The sequence below is a fragment of the Ciconia boyciana genome, chromosome 6, assembly GCF_034638445.1.
Source record: "Ciconia boyciana chromosome 6, ASM3463844v1, whole genome shotgun sequence".
Classification (NCBI taxonomy): domain Eukaryota; kingdom Metazoa; phylum Chordata; class Aves; order Ciconiiformes; family Ciconiidae; genus Ciconia; species Ciconia boyciana.
The window spans coordinates 30,487,007-30,506,588 of NC_132939.1; the positions used below are offsets into that span (position 1 = coordinate 30,487,007).

General features: G+C 40.1%; 1 protein-coding gene across 1 annotated transcript in view; it reads right to left on the reverse strand.

Annotated features, from left to right (window-relative positions):
* Positions 1-17,987, reverse strand: part of VPS39 (VPS39 subunit of HOPS complex) — a 29,846-nt gene extending 11,859 nt beyond the window's left edge. The window contains exons 1-16 of the mRNA XM_072864467.1: positions 17,767-17,987; positions 16,358-16,423; positions 14,971-15,035; positions 14,113-14,155; positions 12,994-13,088; positions 11,640-11,738; positions 10,856-10,948; positions 9,169-9,352; positions 8,518-8,638; positions 8,031-8,151; positions 7,077-7,206; positions 5,796-5,938; positions 4,788-4,931; positions 4,083-4,224; positions 3,712-3,798; positions 292-365 (exon numbers count right to left, since the gene is read on the reverse strand). Of these exons, the coding sequence (XP_072720568.1) occupies positions 292-365; positions 3,712-3,798; positions 4,083-4,224; positions 4,788-4,931; positions 5,796-5,938; positions 7,077-7,206; positions 8,031-8,151; positions 8,518-8,638; positions 9,169-9,352; positions 10,856-10,948; positions 11,640-11,738; positions 12,994-13,088; positions 14,113-14,155; positions 14,971-15,035; positions 16,358-16,423; positions 17,767-17,839 (1,680 nt within the window). The 5' untranslated portion in view covers positions 17,840-17,987. The remainder of the gene's footprint in view (positions 1-291; positions 366-3,711; positions 3,799-4,082; positions 4,225-4,787; positions 4,932-5,795; positions 5,939-7,076; positions 7,207-8,030; positions 8,152-8,517; positions 8,639-9,168; positions 9,353-10,855; positions 10,949-11,639; positions 11,739-12,993; positions 13,089-14,112; positions 14,156-14,970; positions 15,036-16,357; positions 16,424-17,766) is intronic.
* Between the last annotated feature and the right edge of the window lie 1,595 nt (positions 17,988-19,582).

A 19,582-nucleotide genomic window follows, 5' to 3' on the forward strand; every position in this document is an offset into this window, starting at 1 on the left:
ACCAGGCTCTTGTGCAAAAAGCATGACATCAACAACATTAAATGTTGTATCAAAAGTTCTTAGCTACTTATTACAAGATAAGGTATTCTAAGAATGGAAAAGCGTAAGAAACTGAAAGGCTGTCCGCGTCTATCTACTGCTAATCTTACCACAGTACTGAACATAGAAAATATGAATTATATATTTAATTGGATTTAGCATTAATACATGGCTTCTTACATTGAGTTCTTCCAATTCCATACACTGCACTAAGAATCTCAATGGCAAGGTGCCTGTTTCAACCACACTTACCTTCAGTCCATCTTCAGGAAAATCTCTTAGCACCCAGACAGAGTAAGAAAATACCAAGTGCAAGTTCTCTGTGCCTGGAATACAAAAAGCAGCAGTGCTCAATGTTAAAATCCTAAAGATCTATCTACTCACAACACAAGCAGATGATTTCAGAGCCACCAAAGCTTAATTTACAGGAAGAATCCGGTTCGGTTTTTTTTCCCCCGCTCAAGTCAACCAAATCACACATTCCAGGCTAAAGCCACAATTTCATTACTTTGCAAACATGATTTTAAAAAGGAACAAGAATTAACTCCAATACTAAGTGCCACCAAACATAAACAATTCAGACCAAAACCAAGCTCAGTCGTCTTAATCACATTCCAAAAGTCTTCCCTTACAATTTGTTATTATTAGGATAGAAAAAGACTGTACTTTCACTTGTGTAATTTCCTTCAGTCCATTTCCAGCCTGCCCGTCTAATGACTTCTATAGCAAAAGGGTCAAATACTTCATAACAAGTAGTAAAGCATCACAGTACTGAACTAACTGGCATAGAAACTACATGACAGGTAATAACTTCTCAGCTTTTAAGAAAATTTAGGACCTGCCTCTTTAAAATAATACTTTCAGTTGGACAATTTGGTTCACAAAGTTTATAAAACCTGTTAGGAAAACATGACTTCCCCCCACCCTCCTGATCAGAACCCACTGAGGCATTCACTGCCTGAACAATGCAAGAACACAACTATACAAGAACCACAAACCTACACCAACCCTATAAAAAGGCAGTCATTGTTTGCTTTTCTTGCTTTTCTTCATCCCACAGTATCATCAGGAGTAAGTTATTTGTTTTACATATTTAAAACAAGCAGCATCTTCACAGTAGCAGTATTTTAAAAACAAGAAGATAAGCGCTATGAAGTAAAACGATTAAAATAGCCCCCGGAATAGCAGATTTCAAAGTTTCAGAAACAAAACAGTGACTTGGAAAATGGCACTAAGGTCATGGGTCTGAATTTCGCTGAACTTCAATTAACTTTCTGAATTAACAGGGCATTGTATGGTAATGGGTTTGCTAGCCTTACTGAGAAAATTTAAATATAGAACAGGACAAATCATGGGAGTAAGTTCTCATGTAGAACAAGAGACAGAGAAGAGAAAGTCTAACTCCTTATAAACAAGTGTGAGATTAATTAGAATAGCTCCTTTCCAAGGCACTGATCAAGTTGCCTTTGCTGAAATCACGACCAAATCAAACATGAAGTTACAACCTACTCAAAACACTCAAGATCGAAGAAGAACAGGAACTCATCAAGTAACTATCAAAGCTTATAGATCAGAATATTAAAAGGCCAACATCACACCACAAAACAAAACAACTGCCTCCCTCAGCACATAACATTCAGCTGCATGGAGATTTACATTGAAGATCATAGGCAAGGATGTTTTGTGCTGCTAGAATTAAAGCAGACGCTGAATTTCTAAACTTTATCAGGAACAAATCACTGATTTAAATATGAACTATAATAGGAAGAAGTTCTGCATAACACTATTCTAACAGATAAGGAATACTGTAATACAGAACACTATCTACCACCTAATCAAATACATCATTCTCCTGTGCTTAACTCTGCACAGATAAAGTATATTTTTGATGGGCATGGCAATCAGAATTAACAATTAGTATTTGCTTTGATGCAATAAACAATAAGTGCTTACTCTGTTGATATATGGCAAGTATCAAACCCAAATCAGTAATACATACTTGATGACTTAAAAGACCACAGCTACAAGCCTGGATAAAATTTTCTGTAATTATCCGAGAACTATTTAAGAACATTTCATTAAATGCCTAAAAACCTATAGACAAGAGATGACTAAAGAAGAGTTTCTACTTCACTCAGAATGTGAAAGCAACTAAAAATACATCCTGCATAATTAAAATTAAAAAATAATTTAAAAAATCAATTATTACTTAGATTAGAAGCTCATAACTACAGAAGCCTCACCAAAGGGTGAGCAGAGGGGAAAAAAAAAAAATCTGTAGAAAGCCCATAGTCTGAAATGCTTTTATCATCTTATTCAAGGGACTCCCAGAAGTAACACTTATCAATTAATCAAGGTAGAATGGGTAGTGCAGTTAAAAAACACACAGAGTATTACAATTCTGCTGTTTACTTGGAGGGAAAAGCTGCGACACTAGCGTAAAACATTCCATTTATTAGCAATAGTTAACTTTCTAGATTGTTTCCACACTGTTTCATTAGTCCAAAGTGAACGGACCCAAATATTCTTTCTCAAAGAGCTGAGCAAGAAGCATACAGGAAAACTGATTTTCAGGAGGCCCTGAAACACCAGAGAAGCTCCAGAAGACCAAAAGAAATTTAGCAAGCTGCCAAGATTTTAGAAAAGTATTCCAACAACTTGGATAATTACAGGTCTTAAACATCATCAGTCTCAGGTAAAACAAACAAACAGCTGACATCTGTCATCTTGACAAATTCATCTCGATTGACCTAATTATTTTTTTAAAAATATTAGAAGTTTGTTTTGTAAAGCTGTATGCTTAATATAACATACCTACACTTCTCTAAGATGAGTGACATTACCAAATTACACCAACGAATAAGAAGTGTGAGAGACACAGCACAAACAGGAAAGGTCTCAATGTCATTGTAAGTAATGTATTATCATTGAATAAACATGTTGTTAACAGAAGCCAGCAGGAGTTCTTAAAAGAAGTAATTATAGAAAAAAATATCAAACTTTGCCAACAGTGTAAGACTAGGAGATGAACAAAGGTATTTCCCTCATAAACTACTCACTACCAAACTAGTAGTGTGATACATGTAAAGAGTTGTGCATTTAGAAATAAATAATAATATTGGATGGGAGGGGACTATTCTCAAAAGTAGCAAAACCAAAAAAGGACTTCGGAGTTCACAATGCATAGTCAATCAAGCAAGTTCCTACCACAATGCTGTGACCAGCAAATACAATTCTTAGGTTATAACCTAGATCTACCTATACACAGAAAACAAAAACTTCATATAGGATTCTTCATCTCAGGAAAGATACTACAAGACCCAGCAACTGAAAGTCAGAATTTCAGCTGGAAAGCCTAACTCAGAAGTCAGACTTTCCTTTTGTCAGTGATGGTAAATCATCACTGGAAGAAAATTCAAAATACTATGGTGTATTTTCTACCAATGGAAATTTTTACCAGAAATAAGGAATGTTTTCCAATAAGATAGTCAAGTTTCAACAAGACGCTTGTGAACTAATCTTTGAAGTTTGCATTATGCAAGAAACCAGACAAGATGACAAGAATACCTTTTAGCTTGATAAGTCTCTAGCAAGTTGCTGAACAGTAGAAAAACCACTAAGCCCAATAAGGAGTAATACCTTTGCAAAAACAATGCTCTCCTTCACACTCACCCAAATGCTGCAGATATTGCACTGTCCTCTCATGACCCTTCAAAGGTGAGTTGGCTTTCTTTGACTGATCCACCAGTACCTGTAATGCTTTCAGAAAAACAAAAAGGTTCATTCCTTTGTAATTCACAAGTATCATTCCAACTTGAACGAATAAAAAGTGCATTTTTCCTGTTCTGCTACCAGAGACAAAATTTTGTTTTAAGAACACAGGCCAAACGGGTAATTGGAACAAAGACCAACTGAATCACAAGACAGACCCAGAAACAAAGTCTCTTCGGAATATTGCCTGCTCACTCAGACAAGTTACAACTCAATACTAGGAATACATGCTCCTAGCCCTTCTCCTCTCCCCACCCCAAGTTCATACCTACCTTTCTCATGCAGGCCTTTCTTCTCATACAGTATTATCAGCTCACTATATTTGTGTGCCTTCTTTAGTACATGCTCACTCTCCTCAATATGGCAGTGATTGTTCTCCAGACGTAGCAATGGTGCCACCAGTGCTACATTTGTCTGCAAGCAAAAAGGGAGCACTTAAACATGTGCACCTCCTAAGCTTATAGTACAAAACAAGTTGGAACAGAGGGGGGGGAAGAAAAAAAAAAAAGAAAAAAAAAGAAGTCTTATAGCATAAGAAGTGACAGTTTAACACCTTAGATCAAGGCCCATCTTCATTTCCCTAATTTGTTGGGACAGAAAGAAAACAATGTATCAGAGCTATTTTCCCCCCCTTCCAGAATAAAGGTCAGCTTTGAAAAACATTGTTGACAGCAAAGATCATACTCTCCTGCATTTAACAGTACAAGGCAACTTCAAAACAGACAAGCAAGGCCACATTCTTTTGAGAGGCACCGACCAGAAACAGACACATCTGCTTTACTCCATGAAACTAGTTCCTGATCAGTGAGCAAACCAGCTCACACCACAGTTTCACAGATCATTTTTAGACAAAAGACAGACAGTTGTGTGATAATTTCTGAAGTAGCTCCTTATCCTCCTTCTCAAATGTTTCAGCCTGAAATTCCAACAGAGCTTGCACAGTGAAGGAAAGGCCTCTAGGTCAGGCAAAAACTCACATGAAGGTAACACTTTAAGAGGGTGGTATCAATGATTTGTAGCAGCTTCTTTTTGGATTTGATTGTGGGTGTTCCTTCCATGAGCGGTGAGGTACTGGACTGATGATCAGAATCATTTAGCTTCTTCACCAGCTGACTTCTTTTCTGCAGGACATCAAATGAAATTTTAACAGGAAAAGGCCATGGATTTCTCCATCCCACCTCAGCAAATATAACCCACCAAGTAAAAAGACTAAATTAAACCAATTTAATAACTTGGTTTAATCAATTGTTGCCTAAAGAATTTTTATTGTTACTAACTATTCAACACATCACCTTTCCAACCACATTCAGGTGTATACATTTGTTTTGCAAATTTATAGTTTTGCAAGATGTCCAGAGTCTTGAGAAAATAGTCAGAAGGAAACTCGGTTAACCTGAACAGACACATTTTAGAGAAGTCAGGAGACATTTAAAACATTTGGAGAACAATTTAGGTTTTTAAATACTAGGCACAAAAACTATCCTCCTTCAGACACAAGCTTCCTTTTGATCTAGTAAGAATGGCAACAGAACAATTCAGATTCCAGTTACAACAAAATAAAGAGGACAGGAAGTTACAGCACCCACTACCTCCTGTTCCACCTTTTAATGCATGCTTTTGACATGTCTCCTGGATACACTGCCCTCCACTATAGTCAATAAACAAACAAAAAAATATCAGGAGCTCAAGCCCTCTTCAGAAGGCTACTAGAAATAAAATACTGGACTCATATTCAGATCTAGTCCATGTGTAAGTTTTGTACAGTCCTCACAAAAGTCACATGTGATGTCTCCCACGTATCTGTGGGGCACCTTACATCTTCCAGTTCCCTTGCTTTCTCATAGTTTCCAACCATGAAGCCAGCCCATTAATGCTAGCATGACAGAGCTGGAGTAGGCATACTGCTTCCTGCACATCGAAGTTAACCAACAAAGTATGCTAAAACTGAATAACCCTGCTCTAAAAACAGACATAGGAGCACTCACTTGAGTTAGGTAGTCTATCAGAGCTAAATGTGCCTTCTCCAGCTCTGCCCCAGAGAGCCCTGGCAGGGGGTTGGGATACTGTAGCTGTTTCCTGTAATCTGTGGGCAGGAGGTCAGGATACAGACCCATCACATGAGTGGGATCTAAGCAAAAAATAACTAGTATTAGTAACCATTCATAAAATTTTTGCAAACTCTTAAATGTATGTAACCTTTGAGCAAGCTTAGCTTTCCAATAGAGCTGTTTGTAGTCAACTTGTATGTCCACAATGTTCCAGTTAACAGAATTTGCTTATTAAAGAAGCTAAAAAAAGGCAAAAGAAGCAAGAGAAACTGTTTCAAAGTCCAAGCACAACAAGTTCCAACCTGTGCGCTTCGCACACCTGTAGGGCAAGCCATTATTATAATCCTCTTACTGCTCTTCTTGCAGAATCCCAGCATTAACAACTCTGACAGTAGGACAGGATTTCTAGGAACAAGCAATGTTTTAAGAGAAGATTTACTGTGCTTTTGAAACAAGAACTGAATAGCATCATCTGTAACTAATGAGCACCTGTTTTCATGGAGTTTAAGCAAATTCAAAATTACTGCTCTCTAATTTAAGCTCAAAGTATTTTGAGTTCTCAGTCCTTTTCTTTCATCGTAGTTTTCCAAAGTAAATATGATGTTAAGTGTCAAAACAAGTAAAAGTTCTAGGTTTAAATGCACAAGGGATGTGCTGTCATCAATAAAAGAATCTCAGCCTTAAGCACTATTCTATGGTACAGTCCAGTCTTCAGGTGTTCTTCCAATAATCCTAGTATGAACCAGAGGAATAGCATCAGAGACTATTTTGACTTCCAAACCACAGAAGTTTCCTGGCCTCAGTAGCTTGGTCCATCAAGCAGGAAACAGGGTTAAGGGTCCTGAGTTTTGTCTGAGTCCAAGGATTTAGCAAATCTGCAGATGTTCCTTATTTTTCATTCCAAGCTACAAGTAGGCTTTTGGCAGCTGCTGAAACCCTCAACTTCAAGGGTCTGTGTACATGCTATGCACGCTGTAAAATAGCCTAGAATACAAATATATTCTGCACAAAGGGCAAATTCATGATTTAACTTAACTCACTGACTGAAGTTAATTAAATACTATAAGCAGGTTCACAAAAAAAAGCTAAATAGCTGCCTAGGCTATTTGCCATTCACAGGGGACTGGTCTGCACAAAAGAAAAACAAATCAGAAAACAAACAAAAACCCACACACAATAGTCTGTGAGCTTCATCTCAATGCCAACCCAAGCATTTACCTGTACCAAGCTTGGCAAAAACTTGCATGGATTCATCAAAGCGCTTCTGGCAGAAGAGGTTGAAGGCAAAGAGGTTCTTTATGTGGTGAATTTGTTGTCGCTTCTCACTATCTGAATCGTCTTTCATTTCCTATACACATGCAAATTAACGAACATTAACAACTCTTGGGCCTTGTAAATAAGAATGAAACACTACAGAAATAACGGAGTATTATCCTTTGGAGAGAGTAAGAACAGAAAAAAAAAATCTTCCAAAGTGAACACCTCTGATGGTGATTCTCAGATGCTATGCTTATTGTGTCACTGAGATAACCTGGAGGTTTTGAAAGCTACCTCTGGTTATCTATATACTCGCTCTATCACAGCAACTATCTCTTCACTCGTTTGCCTTTTCAAAATTTTTTTTCAAGTTAGCAATACAATATGCAACTAATTCATTTTAATGCAGTTCCAGGGAAGTTTCCAGAAACCAGAAAATCCTAAAAGAGTAATAGCAATCTAATTAAGCATACTGCTTCAGCATCTCTAAGAAATTATTATGTTTCAGGAGTAATACGGAAGGCCATTACAAAAAATCCTGGTCATTTGACAAAACAAAACACACAATTCCATGCACAACTGTTTACAAGCAGTCTGAAGACTTTGAAGTCAGACTTCAAAGCTGGACTTCAAAGTCTAGAAGAAGGTAACCGATTAAACAGCTGAGAGAGATCATCTTTCACATACAAGATGATAACTTAACATCTAAACCACAACAGAGCAACACAGAAAAACAGCAGCACAAAACTAAAACTTAAGTCAAAAAAAGGCTAGAGTTTACCATTTTGTGCAAAGTGGACAGTACGGAGGTTAAACTCTCCAGACAAGCTACTGTCAAGCAGAAGGCAAACATCCTTTTTGTGTACTTTTGCACAAGTGCATCCACTGCAAACCCAAAGGTTTTTGAGTACTTACTGCCAACTGCAAAGCCAACTCAAACTGCTTGTCCTGCAGAAGCTGCTGGATCTGTGTGGCTATGGACACTGGAATGAGCCGCCAAACAAAGTGGTTACTTGCCACGTATATAATATTTGTGCTGTAAACAAGACAAAAAGGTCAGTTACTAAGTTCCAGCACTGAGAAATGAGCAATATCCTATAAAAAAAAAAAATCCTGGTTAATACACACATGGATCAATCAGATACAAGGGCAACTTTAGCAATACTGCAAAGCAGAAAGGAGAATATATCTCCAGTGATCAGAAATTCCCGAAATCACTCAACTCTATCATTTACTCCTCAAGGTATGGCCTCCAACCATCTGTTCATAAAAAACAACGGACTGCTTCAATGCTACTTCTTAAGCTGAGAGAGTTAGAAAAGCTCTTCCTCTCCCAGTTTTTCAGAGTGCTACCATACACCCAGACAGCCCAATAAAAGTAATAATCAGTTATACTCAATACCCTCCAGAGGTGATGAAGCGTGGTCTCTGCAGCTCGATACTCTGTACCAGCAGCCGGGGTTCAAAAGTGCGGATCTCCACATACCTTGGCAGAACAGCAATGATATAGGGAGGCTGGTGTTCTATTAGTGAAACAAGTGAAAAATATAAGTTGATTGTTCTCAAGTGTGCCTTAAAACAAGCCATGACTTAAAGTAAGGATTCTCTTCAATTTTTTTTCCCCTTGAAATGTGCCCCTTTTTTGCTTATTAAAAACAAAACTTAATGCCCAACACTGACATCAATTTGCTAATCGACTGTTACCAGGCTTTTTTTTAATCTTTCAAAAGAAGGAATTTCTGTGGCACTCTGGTGCCCAGAAGAACTACAGTGCTTTAACACACTACCTTCTATTTCAAATCTTGTCCCTTTATAAAAGATATACAGTATGCCTATTTTCTGAGGAGGAGATAGGCATACAAACCAGAAGCAAAGAGGAGGAAGAAACAAAAACACACACATGAAACCTTCCACACTCAGAGTACAACCTGAAATACTTTAAAAACTGTCACACTCCAAATCCAGATAGTTTCTAAATACCGGGAACATAGTGGTTTTATCATATAAAAAAGAGTAAAGAAGCAAATTTTTAAAAGTTACTGCTAATTCTCACCCATAGCTATAGGAATATCTGTCCAATTCAAAGCACATTTCTGAGTACAGATCCCTTCTTCGTTGAGCACAACTGTTAGATCATCTTGGCCAACCGCAACTTTTCCATCTGCTACAGGAGCTACCAATGGTTCCAGCTGCTTCCCTGTGGGAAACAGTTCTTTGATGGATCCTTTTCCATCCACCTAGGATAATAAAGAAAATTTTTAAACTGTTTTTCAAAATAACCTTAATTTCAAAGCTGCATAAGACCAGAGCCAAAAACCCCCTAGAGGGATTTACAACGCAGACTAATCACCAACAGGACAAGTGCAATTTTAAGGAGTAGCAATAAAATTTTCTGCATATTGTCATTTATCTTGTTTATACATCATTTGGAAATAAAGAATTAATACTTTTGTGTCTGAGATGATGTATTCCTGTTACTATAACAGTAGCTGAGCACACAGTTCATACAGGTTTATAAAAATGCATAGCACAGTAGCAACATCAGTTAAAGTGTCCAAACACTTCCTGGTGTAACCAGAGGATTTCATTTAGGCCAAAACTTTAACATGGTTTTATTCTGACATGAGTGAGCCTTGCCATGTAAAAAACCAAACTCAAAGCCAAGCAACCTTCCCAGCCTTTTTCCCCTGCCCTAGCCACTCATTCTTGTGGCCACATGCTGTCCAGGGAACTGAACCCACCTCCAAAGAAAAAAAAAAAATCCATCAAAGAGAGGCTTCATGAGCTGATCTAACAACTCACTGCCACCAAAACAGAGAATCCTTCTCCTTCAACTCCAGCTACATGTTCCTGCTGCTGCCCTTGCATTACAGCTCAAGCATTCTTATAAATCAACAGCTAGCCAGCAAAAAACAATACCATAAAAACATGTATTTTTTTTCTGCCTATTTAGTGAAATTAAGCCATTCAAGGATGGGTCGGTCAAGCACCAGAGTCAACCCAAAGTAGACACTTGGACAGCAAGTCCTCAGTCTGGTTGCTTGAGCAGCTACACAACTACTTGTATCACTAGCAAGGCAGGAATCAACATCTAGGAGAGGGCTGCAGAAAGGCATCACTTCTTTTGTGAGCAGTGTCAGTTTGAAGTGACTGTAAAAATTACTGTGCTGTTTTCCTGTCGACTACAGATCAATGTTGCCACCCATGCACATACACATACGTATGTGTGATGCACCTCATCTTCATCTCATTTTCCTATAATATCAGCAGAAGCCAATTGTAAAGGTAGAAAACAGAATCAAATGTAGCTGTCAAATGAAGCATAAGTGGAAACTGTAATACTAAATTAATGACAGTAAGTTTAGAGACTCTCAAACTGAAATGACTACAGTTCAGCAAGAGAATCAAAAAAGAAAAAATGGTTAAGCTCCACTGTCTGCCAGATAAGATGATATTCTTGGTCTTTTTTCCCTTTTAGAGCTACCTCCTTTCTTAATGCCTTTTTTCTACAAGAGCTTCAAACACTGGTTTCAACAGCGATAAACAGAAGATCACTTCCTGACAAAACATCAGTTTAAAAGGACAGACTTAGACTGCCCTTTCCAAAACCACATATAGCAAGAGTACCAGATTCTGGTTTTCATAAAGGTGTTAGCTAAATCCCTGAGCACAGGAGCAGCCTCCACAGTGTCTACTGCTATCCAAGTCTTCTTAAACACTGTATTCCAACCCAGTCTTACCCGTATCAGGTAATAGTCCCTCTTGAAGCCTACACAGATGGAGTTTTCACACCAGGCCATAGACTTGGGTACATCAGGTACACTGAAGTCCCCCTGAGGAAAACAGGTTAAAACAGCTATTACAAGAGAAAAGCAAAAGTCAAACCTGGCAACATAGAGTGTAACGGGAGGACTGTTGTTGACATCGTACTCCCCACCACACAAGCCCAACTTCTGCTGGTCAAGGAACGGCAGTATTCAACTAAAAGGCTAGATTCGAGCACAGTAAAGAGGTGTGCTCTGAGTTAGCTGGTAAATTCCTAGAAGAGCAGCCTAGCTGAAAAATTCTCTACCCATTTCCATTGGTTATTTTTATCATTCTGGTATTCACAACCGCAGTTCTCTGTGCTTGTTGTCAGTAACTACCTTTTGACTTAATGACATACCTGGAAAACTTTGGGTAGAAGTGGACCCACTTTCATAGTGTTATTGTTAGGTATACATTTATAGAAGCTGCAGGCTAATACATTTCACTGACTTACAAGTGTACTACAACCAGAATGTTAAAATATAGAACATAGCCTTTGATTTAATTTATGAAACGGTATTAATGCCAATAATTGTGATTTCAACCACATATTTTCACTTTTATTTGCTGCTTCTTTGTTAAATCACTGCAGAACCAACAGGAGTCAATGCTCTTAAAGTCAGCAGTGCCTCTGAGTTATAGGGACTGCATAGCAAGCAGTAAAGAATAACTACTCCCTGTTGAGGCATGCTAGACTACAGAAACAACACAACTCACCTGTAGTTCATGGAACTCTCTGTCCTTCCAAAAATAAAGTTGTAGCTTCTTCCGCACTGCCACGCACATTCTCAGCACCTCTTCTCCTGTATCTGACTGCTGTGAAAATAGACAGGCCTAACTCGTAGGCACTCATAAACCAAGAGGTAAATAAGACAATACAAGGCCAAAAGAATCCTCAGCCTGAAGCAAAGCTGTCAGGTGAAGAGCAGCTGTGCTCATCCATGCCAGAGGGCATTCTCTACACAAGGAAGCACAGAGAGAAGGGGGACAGGATACTTAAAAATTAACTTTGGCAGGGATTGTGACACCAAGGAAATTAAAAAAAAAAAAAGAAAAAAGAAACAAAAAAAGAGCACCAAAGATGTACACACACACAAACAGAAGATAAGTAGAGAGCTATCAGCCCAGCCCTGAAGACTAGGATAAATAGCTTGAACTCTATGCAGTATAGGAGAGGCGAGGAAATGGAACAATGCAAAGAATGTGTTATACTGACAGATAAAAACATTAATAGCTGTTTAATATTCTAGCCTATTGGAAAAGTTTCCTGACAAAAAATACTACTAAAGCTAAATGCCTGTACACACAAACAACAAGGCACTTTGGAATGACCAGACTTAAAGGTGCTTTGAAAGACATCACTAGTTTTAACACCTAGAAAACCCTAAGTACTTATTAGAAAATATTTAATATTAAGCTCCCATGGGGCAGAGATAAAAGGTGATGAAGAGCACTAAGCCATCTCTTCTGGTTATGAATAAGGTTTCTGAATGACATGGGTAGGCTGAGAAACTCACTTGGATAGAAATTAGTCACTTAATAAACCACAGCATATGAACAGAGGATTGCTATGCCTTATGGAACCATTTTATGGCCTGAATCTACCACAACTGCCGTGGGACTCCTTGGGCCAATACAGTTTAACAGAAACAAAAATGTAACAAAAACATGGAGACAGTTGGTGAAGGGAACCACTATGAGCTAGTACACTGGCAATTTAAGGGAAGGGAATGGCTTTCATACTGAAGATTACCTGTCAAAAAAAGGAGACAGTCAAAGTTACTACAGGATAAAAATACCTTGAAGTTTTGTATCAGAAGGTTAAAGGCTACAATCACAACAGGCACAGGAAGATATCTTACAAAGCACAGGAAGAAAAATAACGTGACTACATTAAAAATTGTTGCCCTAAGCAAAGCTTCAACATCCAGTAGCTACTAATTTTAAAAAGCACTAGTACCCAAGCAACTTGCATGTAACATAAAATTAACAAATCTATGCAGCAACATAAAAAAGTTAACCTTATTACAAACAGTAAGGATATTATGTGCCATTATGCACCTCCTCTTACCTGAAGATCACAAGTGAAGAGAGATGCACCTTTTGCCTTGGAAACTGTGGTGATTTGTTGAAATGTCAACAGGTCATGGACATAAATGTTATTTTCTGTTTTAAACAAAATTCCAATTATTATTCAATATTTAATACATGTGGAGCTCATTGCTAATTCAAATAAGTTATCACATTTTATGTTTACATAAAAAGAAGAACTTGTGAAACTAAGAGCTGCAAGAGAGGAAAAGGAATGTTTTCCCAAAAGCTGAATAGTAAGTGCTAAGGCATATATAAATACAAGACAATAAATGCAGAAAAGATGACTAACACCAGCGTTGGTAAAATTACATGAAGGAACTGAGAATAGGTGCTAACTGAGCAGAGGAAGTGGGAGTGGAAGGGACAGCAAGCAGGCCAGAGCAAAGCAAGTTCATGATGGAAGACCATTTTGAACTGGCTCCTGAAATTAGCGGAAAGTGAATGGTTGCAAATGGAGGGTGCCATGGTCAAGTTTTTGTACGCACGAGGACGCAGGCAGCAGAAATCTACGCATGCTGGAGTTGGAAGAGCCAGGACTTGGAGATCATAAAGAAGGGAGTAGCAACGTAAGCAAAAAAAGACATAGGAAGATCATAAGGTTAAACAAATATAGCCAGAGACAAGCAAACTTAGATCTTCCACAAGATGGTAAAAGATCACCATCTGCATATAAACTGAATTTGATGTAACACATCAATCAAATCAGTCTGGACGGAAGTTTTAGACGCTATCATACAGTGCACACACATACACATGCATGTACATATATGTTTATATACATATGCCAATACAGACAAACAATATATATACGCATGTATATATACACACACACTTTAGTGCACGTATGTATTTTTTCATTTTTAATCACAAAACTTAGTGTTAATACTTTGTTCTCCAAGCTGGCTTACGACAAGCAAAGCTGCTTCTCAGTCTATGCTGCATAATGCTTCCTCTGCAAAGTGAAAAAGCCTAAATCCTACACAATGACTTTTCAACAACTAGATTACTATTCAGGTGTGTGGAAAGGGTGCCACATTCAGCCAAGTAACTGCATCAAGAAGAGCTCATTAAATATTAAAACATTTTCTTCACTTACCTAATAGACTGACCAGAATTTTAAACTGAGAAACAACATGAATCTGAAAGAAAGAATTCTATTAGTCTCCATTCATGAACTAAACCTCTGAACATGGCTTGATTATAGATAGTCTAAGAAAATGCATCTTAGATACTCTCAAAATAATGAAAAGAGCAAGGCAGCTATCTCTGCACAGCCTTCTCCAGCTACTGCAATCCCTTTCACTTACACCCAGTTTTTACAAGCTAGCACATACAGCTTGCAACCTAAGTTGGTAAAAAATGTTATAACAAGTAGTATGTTACTAGTACAGAAGTACTTCTAAAAGATATGCAGAGTGGTGCTGGAAGAGACTGCAGAGTCTTTGAGGTAAGTGCTGATATTGATACTCAGGAAAGCAATGAGCCAAAGTTCTCCAAAAAAAATGAAACAGTAGTAAGACTGGCAGTAGATAATCAGTTACTTAGTTCTAAATTCAAAATAAAAGGAATTACATTCACATTCCTACAGCATTTTATCCGAGAGTCAAATTATATATTACAGTCTGTTGGTGTATTACCATCATTTTTACAAATAAATATTCTCAGTCAGAGCAGCTGAAGATTTACTGCAAACAGCAGCATTTCCACAAAAACCAAAAATAAATGTGTAAGTTCCAGTTCTTTGCTTTCTGCTTTAGCAACCAAACCAAGCTTATTCCTGTTACGGGAAGAGCAGGCAAAAAACATCAGGCTGTGCCACCTCTAGAAGAATCTACAGTTTGGGGGAAATTTTTTGTTAAGCTCAGCAGAGATTCCAGAAAAATGTTTGATATTTCATTTCTTAGATGAAAACACTGGAAAACTGTCCCCATGTCAAGAATATGGTATTTCCTACCTGCTGAATCTTTTTTGAGAAGTTCTTGTTGGATTTCTCTAGCGTCACTTCAAACCTATTACAACCTACCAAAAAGATTTGAGAGAGTATGTAAACTGAGGTTGCTCTTAAATTTACGGCTGAATATATCTTACACTAAATAGATTATGAAGAATTATGAAAGCAAGCTTGGCCACTTAACACTAGAAGAATGACTCTAACATATCTGTGCTATCTTTTACTTAATAGCTAAATGCATCAGAAGGTCTTCTACATAGGTTAAAATTTAAATTATACTTCTTGTACCCATCCAAGGACTTCATCAACAGTTACATTTTTGCCTTACTGGAATTTTAGATTACCAGAATTACATTTAAGTATTTTGAAACCCAGAGATACAAAGATACCCATAAAGACTTTATCCACACCAATCAAATATCAGCTATCTAAATTGCTAGGGAGCACATCACTGCAAAGTAGACAAGGAATAAACACTACACCACAAGGGTTTAAAAGGAGTTTTAGGGTTAAAGACTTACAGACACTTTCTGATGACATAACCTCTCCTGGCATTGATGCAAAAAAGGGGGAGAAATTTACCATGTGAGATAAGACACTAGCAACTCAAGACTAGCATGTTCTGATTGGAATACACAGCCTACAAGTTTAAGAAAAACCAAGCTGAATTCAGTTTCTAGAATCCGAGTAGCTACAAATGAACATCTTTCCAAGAGATGATTAACTTGGAAACCAATGTTTGGTTTTTTCTTTCCTGTCCCACACTACACTACATTACTGTGTTCAATAACATCAGTTTCTACATAATAGCAGATAAGGTGAAATACAAATCTGTTTAGTGAAAATAGATTTTAACTAAACCAAAAATAGAATAGTTCTATTTGTGGCATCTCCAGAATAGACTATGAACACTTATGACTGTCAAAAAGGCAGGGAGAAGAGTAAATACATGATAAAACTAGTTAGCAGGGAACCCCCTTCCCCATCCCTTGATGCTCATGGACCCACTGAATAAAGTTGCTCTTTCACTAATCCAGTCCTTCAACAAAAGGCAAACATCAGTCCTCTGGCAACTAGCACATTGCACTGCTGTGCACACTGTATTCACAAAAATTATACTAACTTACTATAAATACAAACATATGGAGACCTGATATAAAACATACTTCAAAACAGAAAAAAACGCTGATACTACTTGCTATCTTTCTTGCACATCTGATAAATGGTATGTGCGCTTTCACCAAAGATCCTGCACAAATATTCATTAAACTATGTAGGAAAAAAAATCAGCAATTAAACATACTTGTGTTAACATCACTACAACCTCTTAAAGTGCAGGAAATAAAAATAACGTAATCAACTTTTTGTACCATTCTTAAAATCAACTTACCTATGTCTTTCTTGATCCTGTAAAGCAGAAGATGCCCTTGTTTGGTACCAACAAGGAGCCATTCCTCTACAAAGACAGGGGACAAAGAGTCTAATTAGTTTCAACAAAGACTGCTCTTCCCAGCCAAGTTACATTTGTCAGAACACTCGGAAGCCTGTTTCAAATGCCAAAGAGGACTTTCTGTGGCAACTACGTTCATGTCTCCTATTATCTCTCTGGTGGAAGTGCTCAGAAGCAGCTTTCATTCTCAGGAGAGGATGACCAAGGATCAAGCAGCAAAACAGAGAGCACAGCCTAGACACTACATCCCACTTGTTTATACAAAGGTAAAGAAGCAAACCATTGCATGTTTTGTGCAATCAAAAGAGACAATAAACTACTCTTCAGACATTACGATCTCCCAGAGAGGTACAGTGCTACATAAGAGGAAGAACTGTCAGAAAGAAAAACAAGGAGTTCTATGTGGGTTTGTTTGGTTGGGTTTTTTTAAATAGTCAAGTTTTTAGAAGAACCCTCTGAAATATTCAGCTATGCCTGGAAGGTCAGTGGCAGCTTTGCTTAAACGGCATTTGAATTGCTTGGATGACCAACAATCGACTATCTTCACGTCTTCTCTACTACTCAACTCTAGTATAAACAACCTATGTTTAAATGTGGCACTACTTATCAGGTTATAATTTTGTTCTTAAGACACATTAAAGGGGTCACAGTTCCACTGTGTCTGGAGTTTTTTTAATTATCAACTTTGTACTATGGTAGTACATCCGATGGAAACCGCTCATGCAGTTTGAAAAGCCTCGTCAAGCTTTATCATTATGACGGCTGGTGCAATCACCTAACCAAAATCTTGACTGTCAAGTATGCCCAAAAATATAACCTACATTTATATCCATTAACACATGCAAAGACTCTAAACCTAAGATTTGAACATACCACTGGCTTCCCAAGATAAGTTTTAGCCAAAACACAGGGAACGCTTTTTGGCAAGAAACTAGCCGGCCCACGGTTACAGCACTGGAAATTATGGCAGCCTCCCGCACAGCGGGGCTGCCGCCGGGCGGGCAGGACTGTGGGCGGCAGGCGACCACCGGCACCGCCGCGAGGGGAGCTCGGCCCCGGCAGCCCCCCTGCCGCAGGCACCGAAGCCAACGCACCGAGCCAGAATACGGGGAAACACTCCCGCGGCCCCCGCACGCCCAGGCCTGCGAGGCGGCAGGGCCACCGGCCGCCCCACAGCCGCCCCGGGGTACAGCCGGCCGGGGGCCCAGCGATACAGCCACTCCCGGCCCAGGGCAGGGCACGGCAGGCCCTAAGAACAGCTGACAGGGAGTCCCGGCCGCCCGGGACAGGGGAGGGGAGCGGCCCGGGCTGCGGCGCTGGGCGGCAGCGCCGCGGCCCCCCCGGCTCACCCCAGGCCGCCAGGCAGTCGATCTGCAGCGGCAGCTTCTCCAGGATCGGTACATGCTCGAAGGCGTCGTGCATGGCGGCGGCTCCTGCGGGCCCGGCTGCCACAGAGCCCGCCGACCGGGGAGAGGCAGATGCCGCGGGAGGCTCCCCCCACCCCCCGAGCGGCGGCAGAGGCGGCGGGGCGGCGCGGGGAAAAGCCCCGACAGAAGCACCGCCGCTCGGCCGCCGTCCCCCACCTCCCCGCCCTTCCCGGCAGCCCCCGCGCCCGCCCCACCGCCGCTTCCGCGCCAAGGCTCCGCCTCCCCCGCGCTGTTCCCGCCCTCGCCTCGCCCCTTCAGCGCCCCGGGAGCGGGCGGTGCTGGGCGGGCGGCGGTCCCCGTGGGGTCGCTGTCACGGCCGGGGGCGGCTCGGCGCCAGGCACAGGGCACCCGCGCCCCAGTGCAGTCCCCAGGCCGGCAGCCCGCAAAAGCAGCACTCTCCCCGCCGACATCGAGCAGCCCGCCCCAGCTCCTGGGGGCTCGGGAAACGCGGGTCGGCACGGCCAGCACCAACGGTCGCGGGCGGGGGGGGAGACCTGCCCCTGCGGGGGCTCTCCTCGCCCTGACATAGCCGTTGTGCACCTTCATGCAGCGAAAAGGGGATCGACTGCAAGACGCTCATTTTGTCTTCCCACGACGTTAGTATTAGAGACGTCAGGTTGCCATTTGCTAACATAAAGCATAGCAGGTACAAAAGCCACCCTGCATACAAAGACAAAAATCGGCCTGCGTAACCTAAGAAAACCAGATGAGAGCAGCAAAACATCTCTTGCAAGTAAACGTCTATTTTTGGAAGTCCTAAATTTTACTTTCATGAACTTACCCTATGAACTTGGCCAGTGAAGTTCAATCTCCAGGAGGAAATATTTACTTGTTACCTTGTCCCTTCCAGAACAGGCCATGGTTGCATTTACATTGGCTGCAGAGACGCGCAACATTCACCACCACTGACGTAGAAGCTTAAGTAACTAAACCAAACTAAAAAAACACATGGCGCAAAGTTCTCTGAGCATCTTCACCAACAGAGACCACTGTTGTAGAAAACAGGGACTGAGGACGCTCTGTGCTGGGAGATCAAAGCACAGGAACAGGAGAACAAGCGTGGTACTGTTGCATCCCACTTCTTCCCTGCTCAGGAATTAAACCTTGCTAAAGCATGAAACCATGCTAAGTCACAGCCCCTTCGCAGATACGAGAACTGCAAATTGCTAAAGTAGTTATGACTCAGGCATGTATCTGGTCTCCTTGACCTAGGATTCCTACAAAAGGCAGAGAAGCATAGCACCAATTTAGTGTTAAGTTTCAGTAACACTGGGTAATAAAGACTTCACATGCAAATGGCTGTAATCCATTTTTACCAGAGTGCAAATTATGTGCGAGGCATTGGCCTCTTCCAGTTTTAAAAAGTAGCATACTTTTCCTTTAGCATACAACATAAAATGCTATATAAAGTGAACAGAAGGATAAAAAAAAGCCCACAAAATCACACACCCCTACACCTGCAGAATAAGACAAACACAGCCTTCCCTACCCCAGGTCTTATGATCCTGACTCACTCTGTGCCTATCAAGCCTGTTGCATTTCTTTACCATACTATGTAATCTCTTACTACTCAGTCCCTCCTTCAGAGCTCCCGGCAGGAACATCTTGTCACCCTAATGAAAAGCTGGTCAACAACATCTTCTTCATTATTACTTTGTTTTCAGTTTTTCTGCATGGCACACACATGCTGTAATTGCATCAGTAATACCACAGCTATTTCTCACAAATAAACAAATCC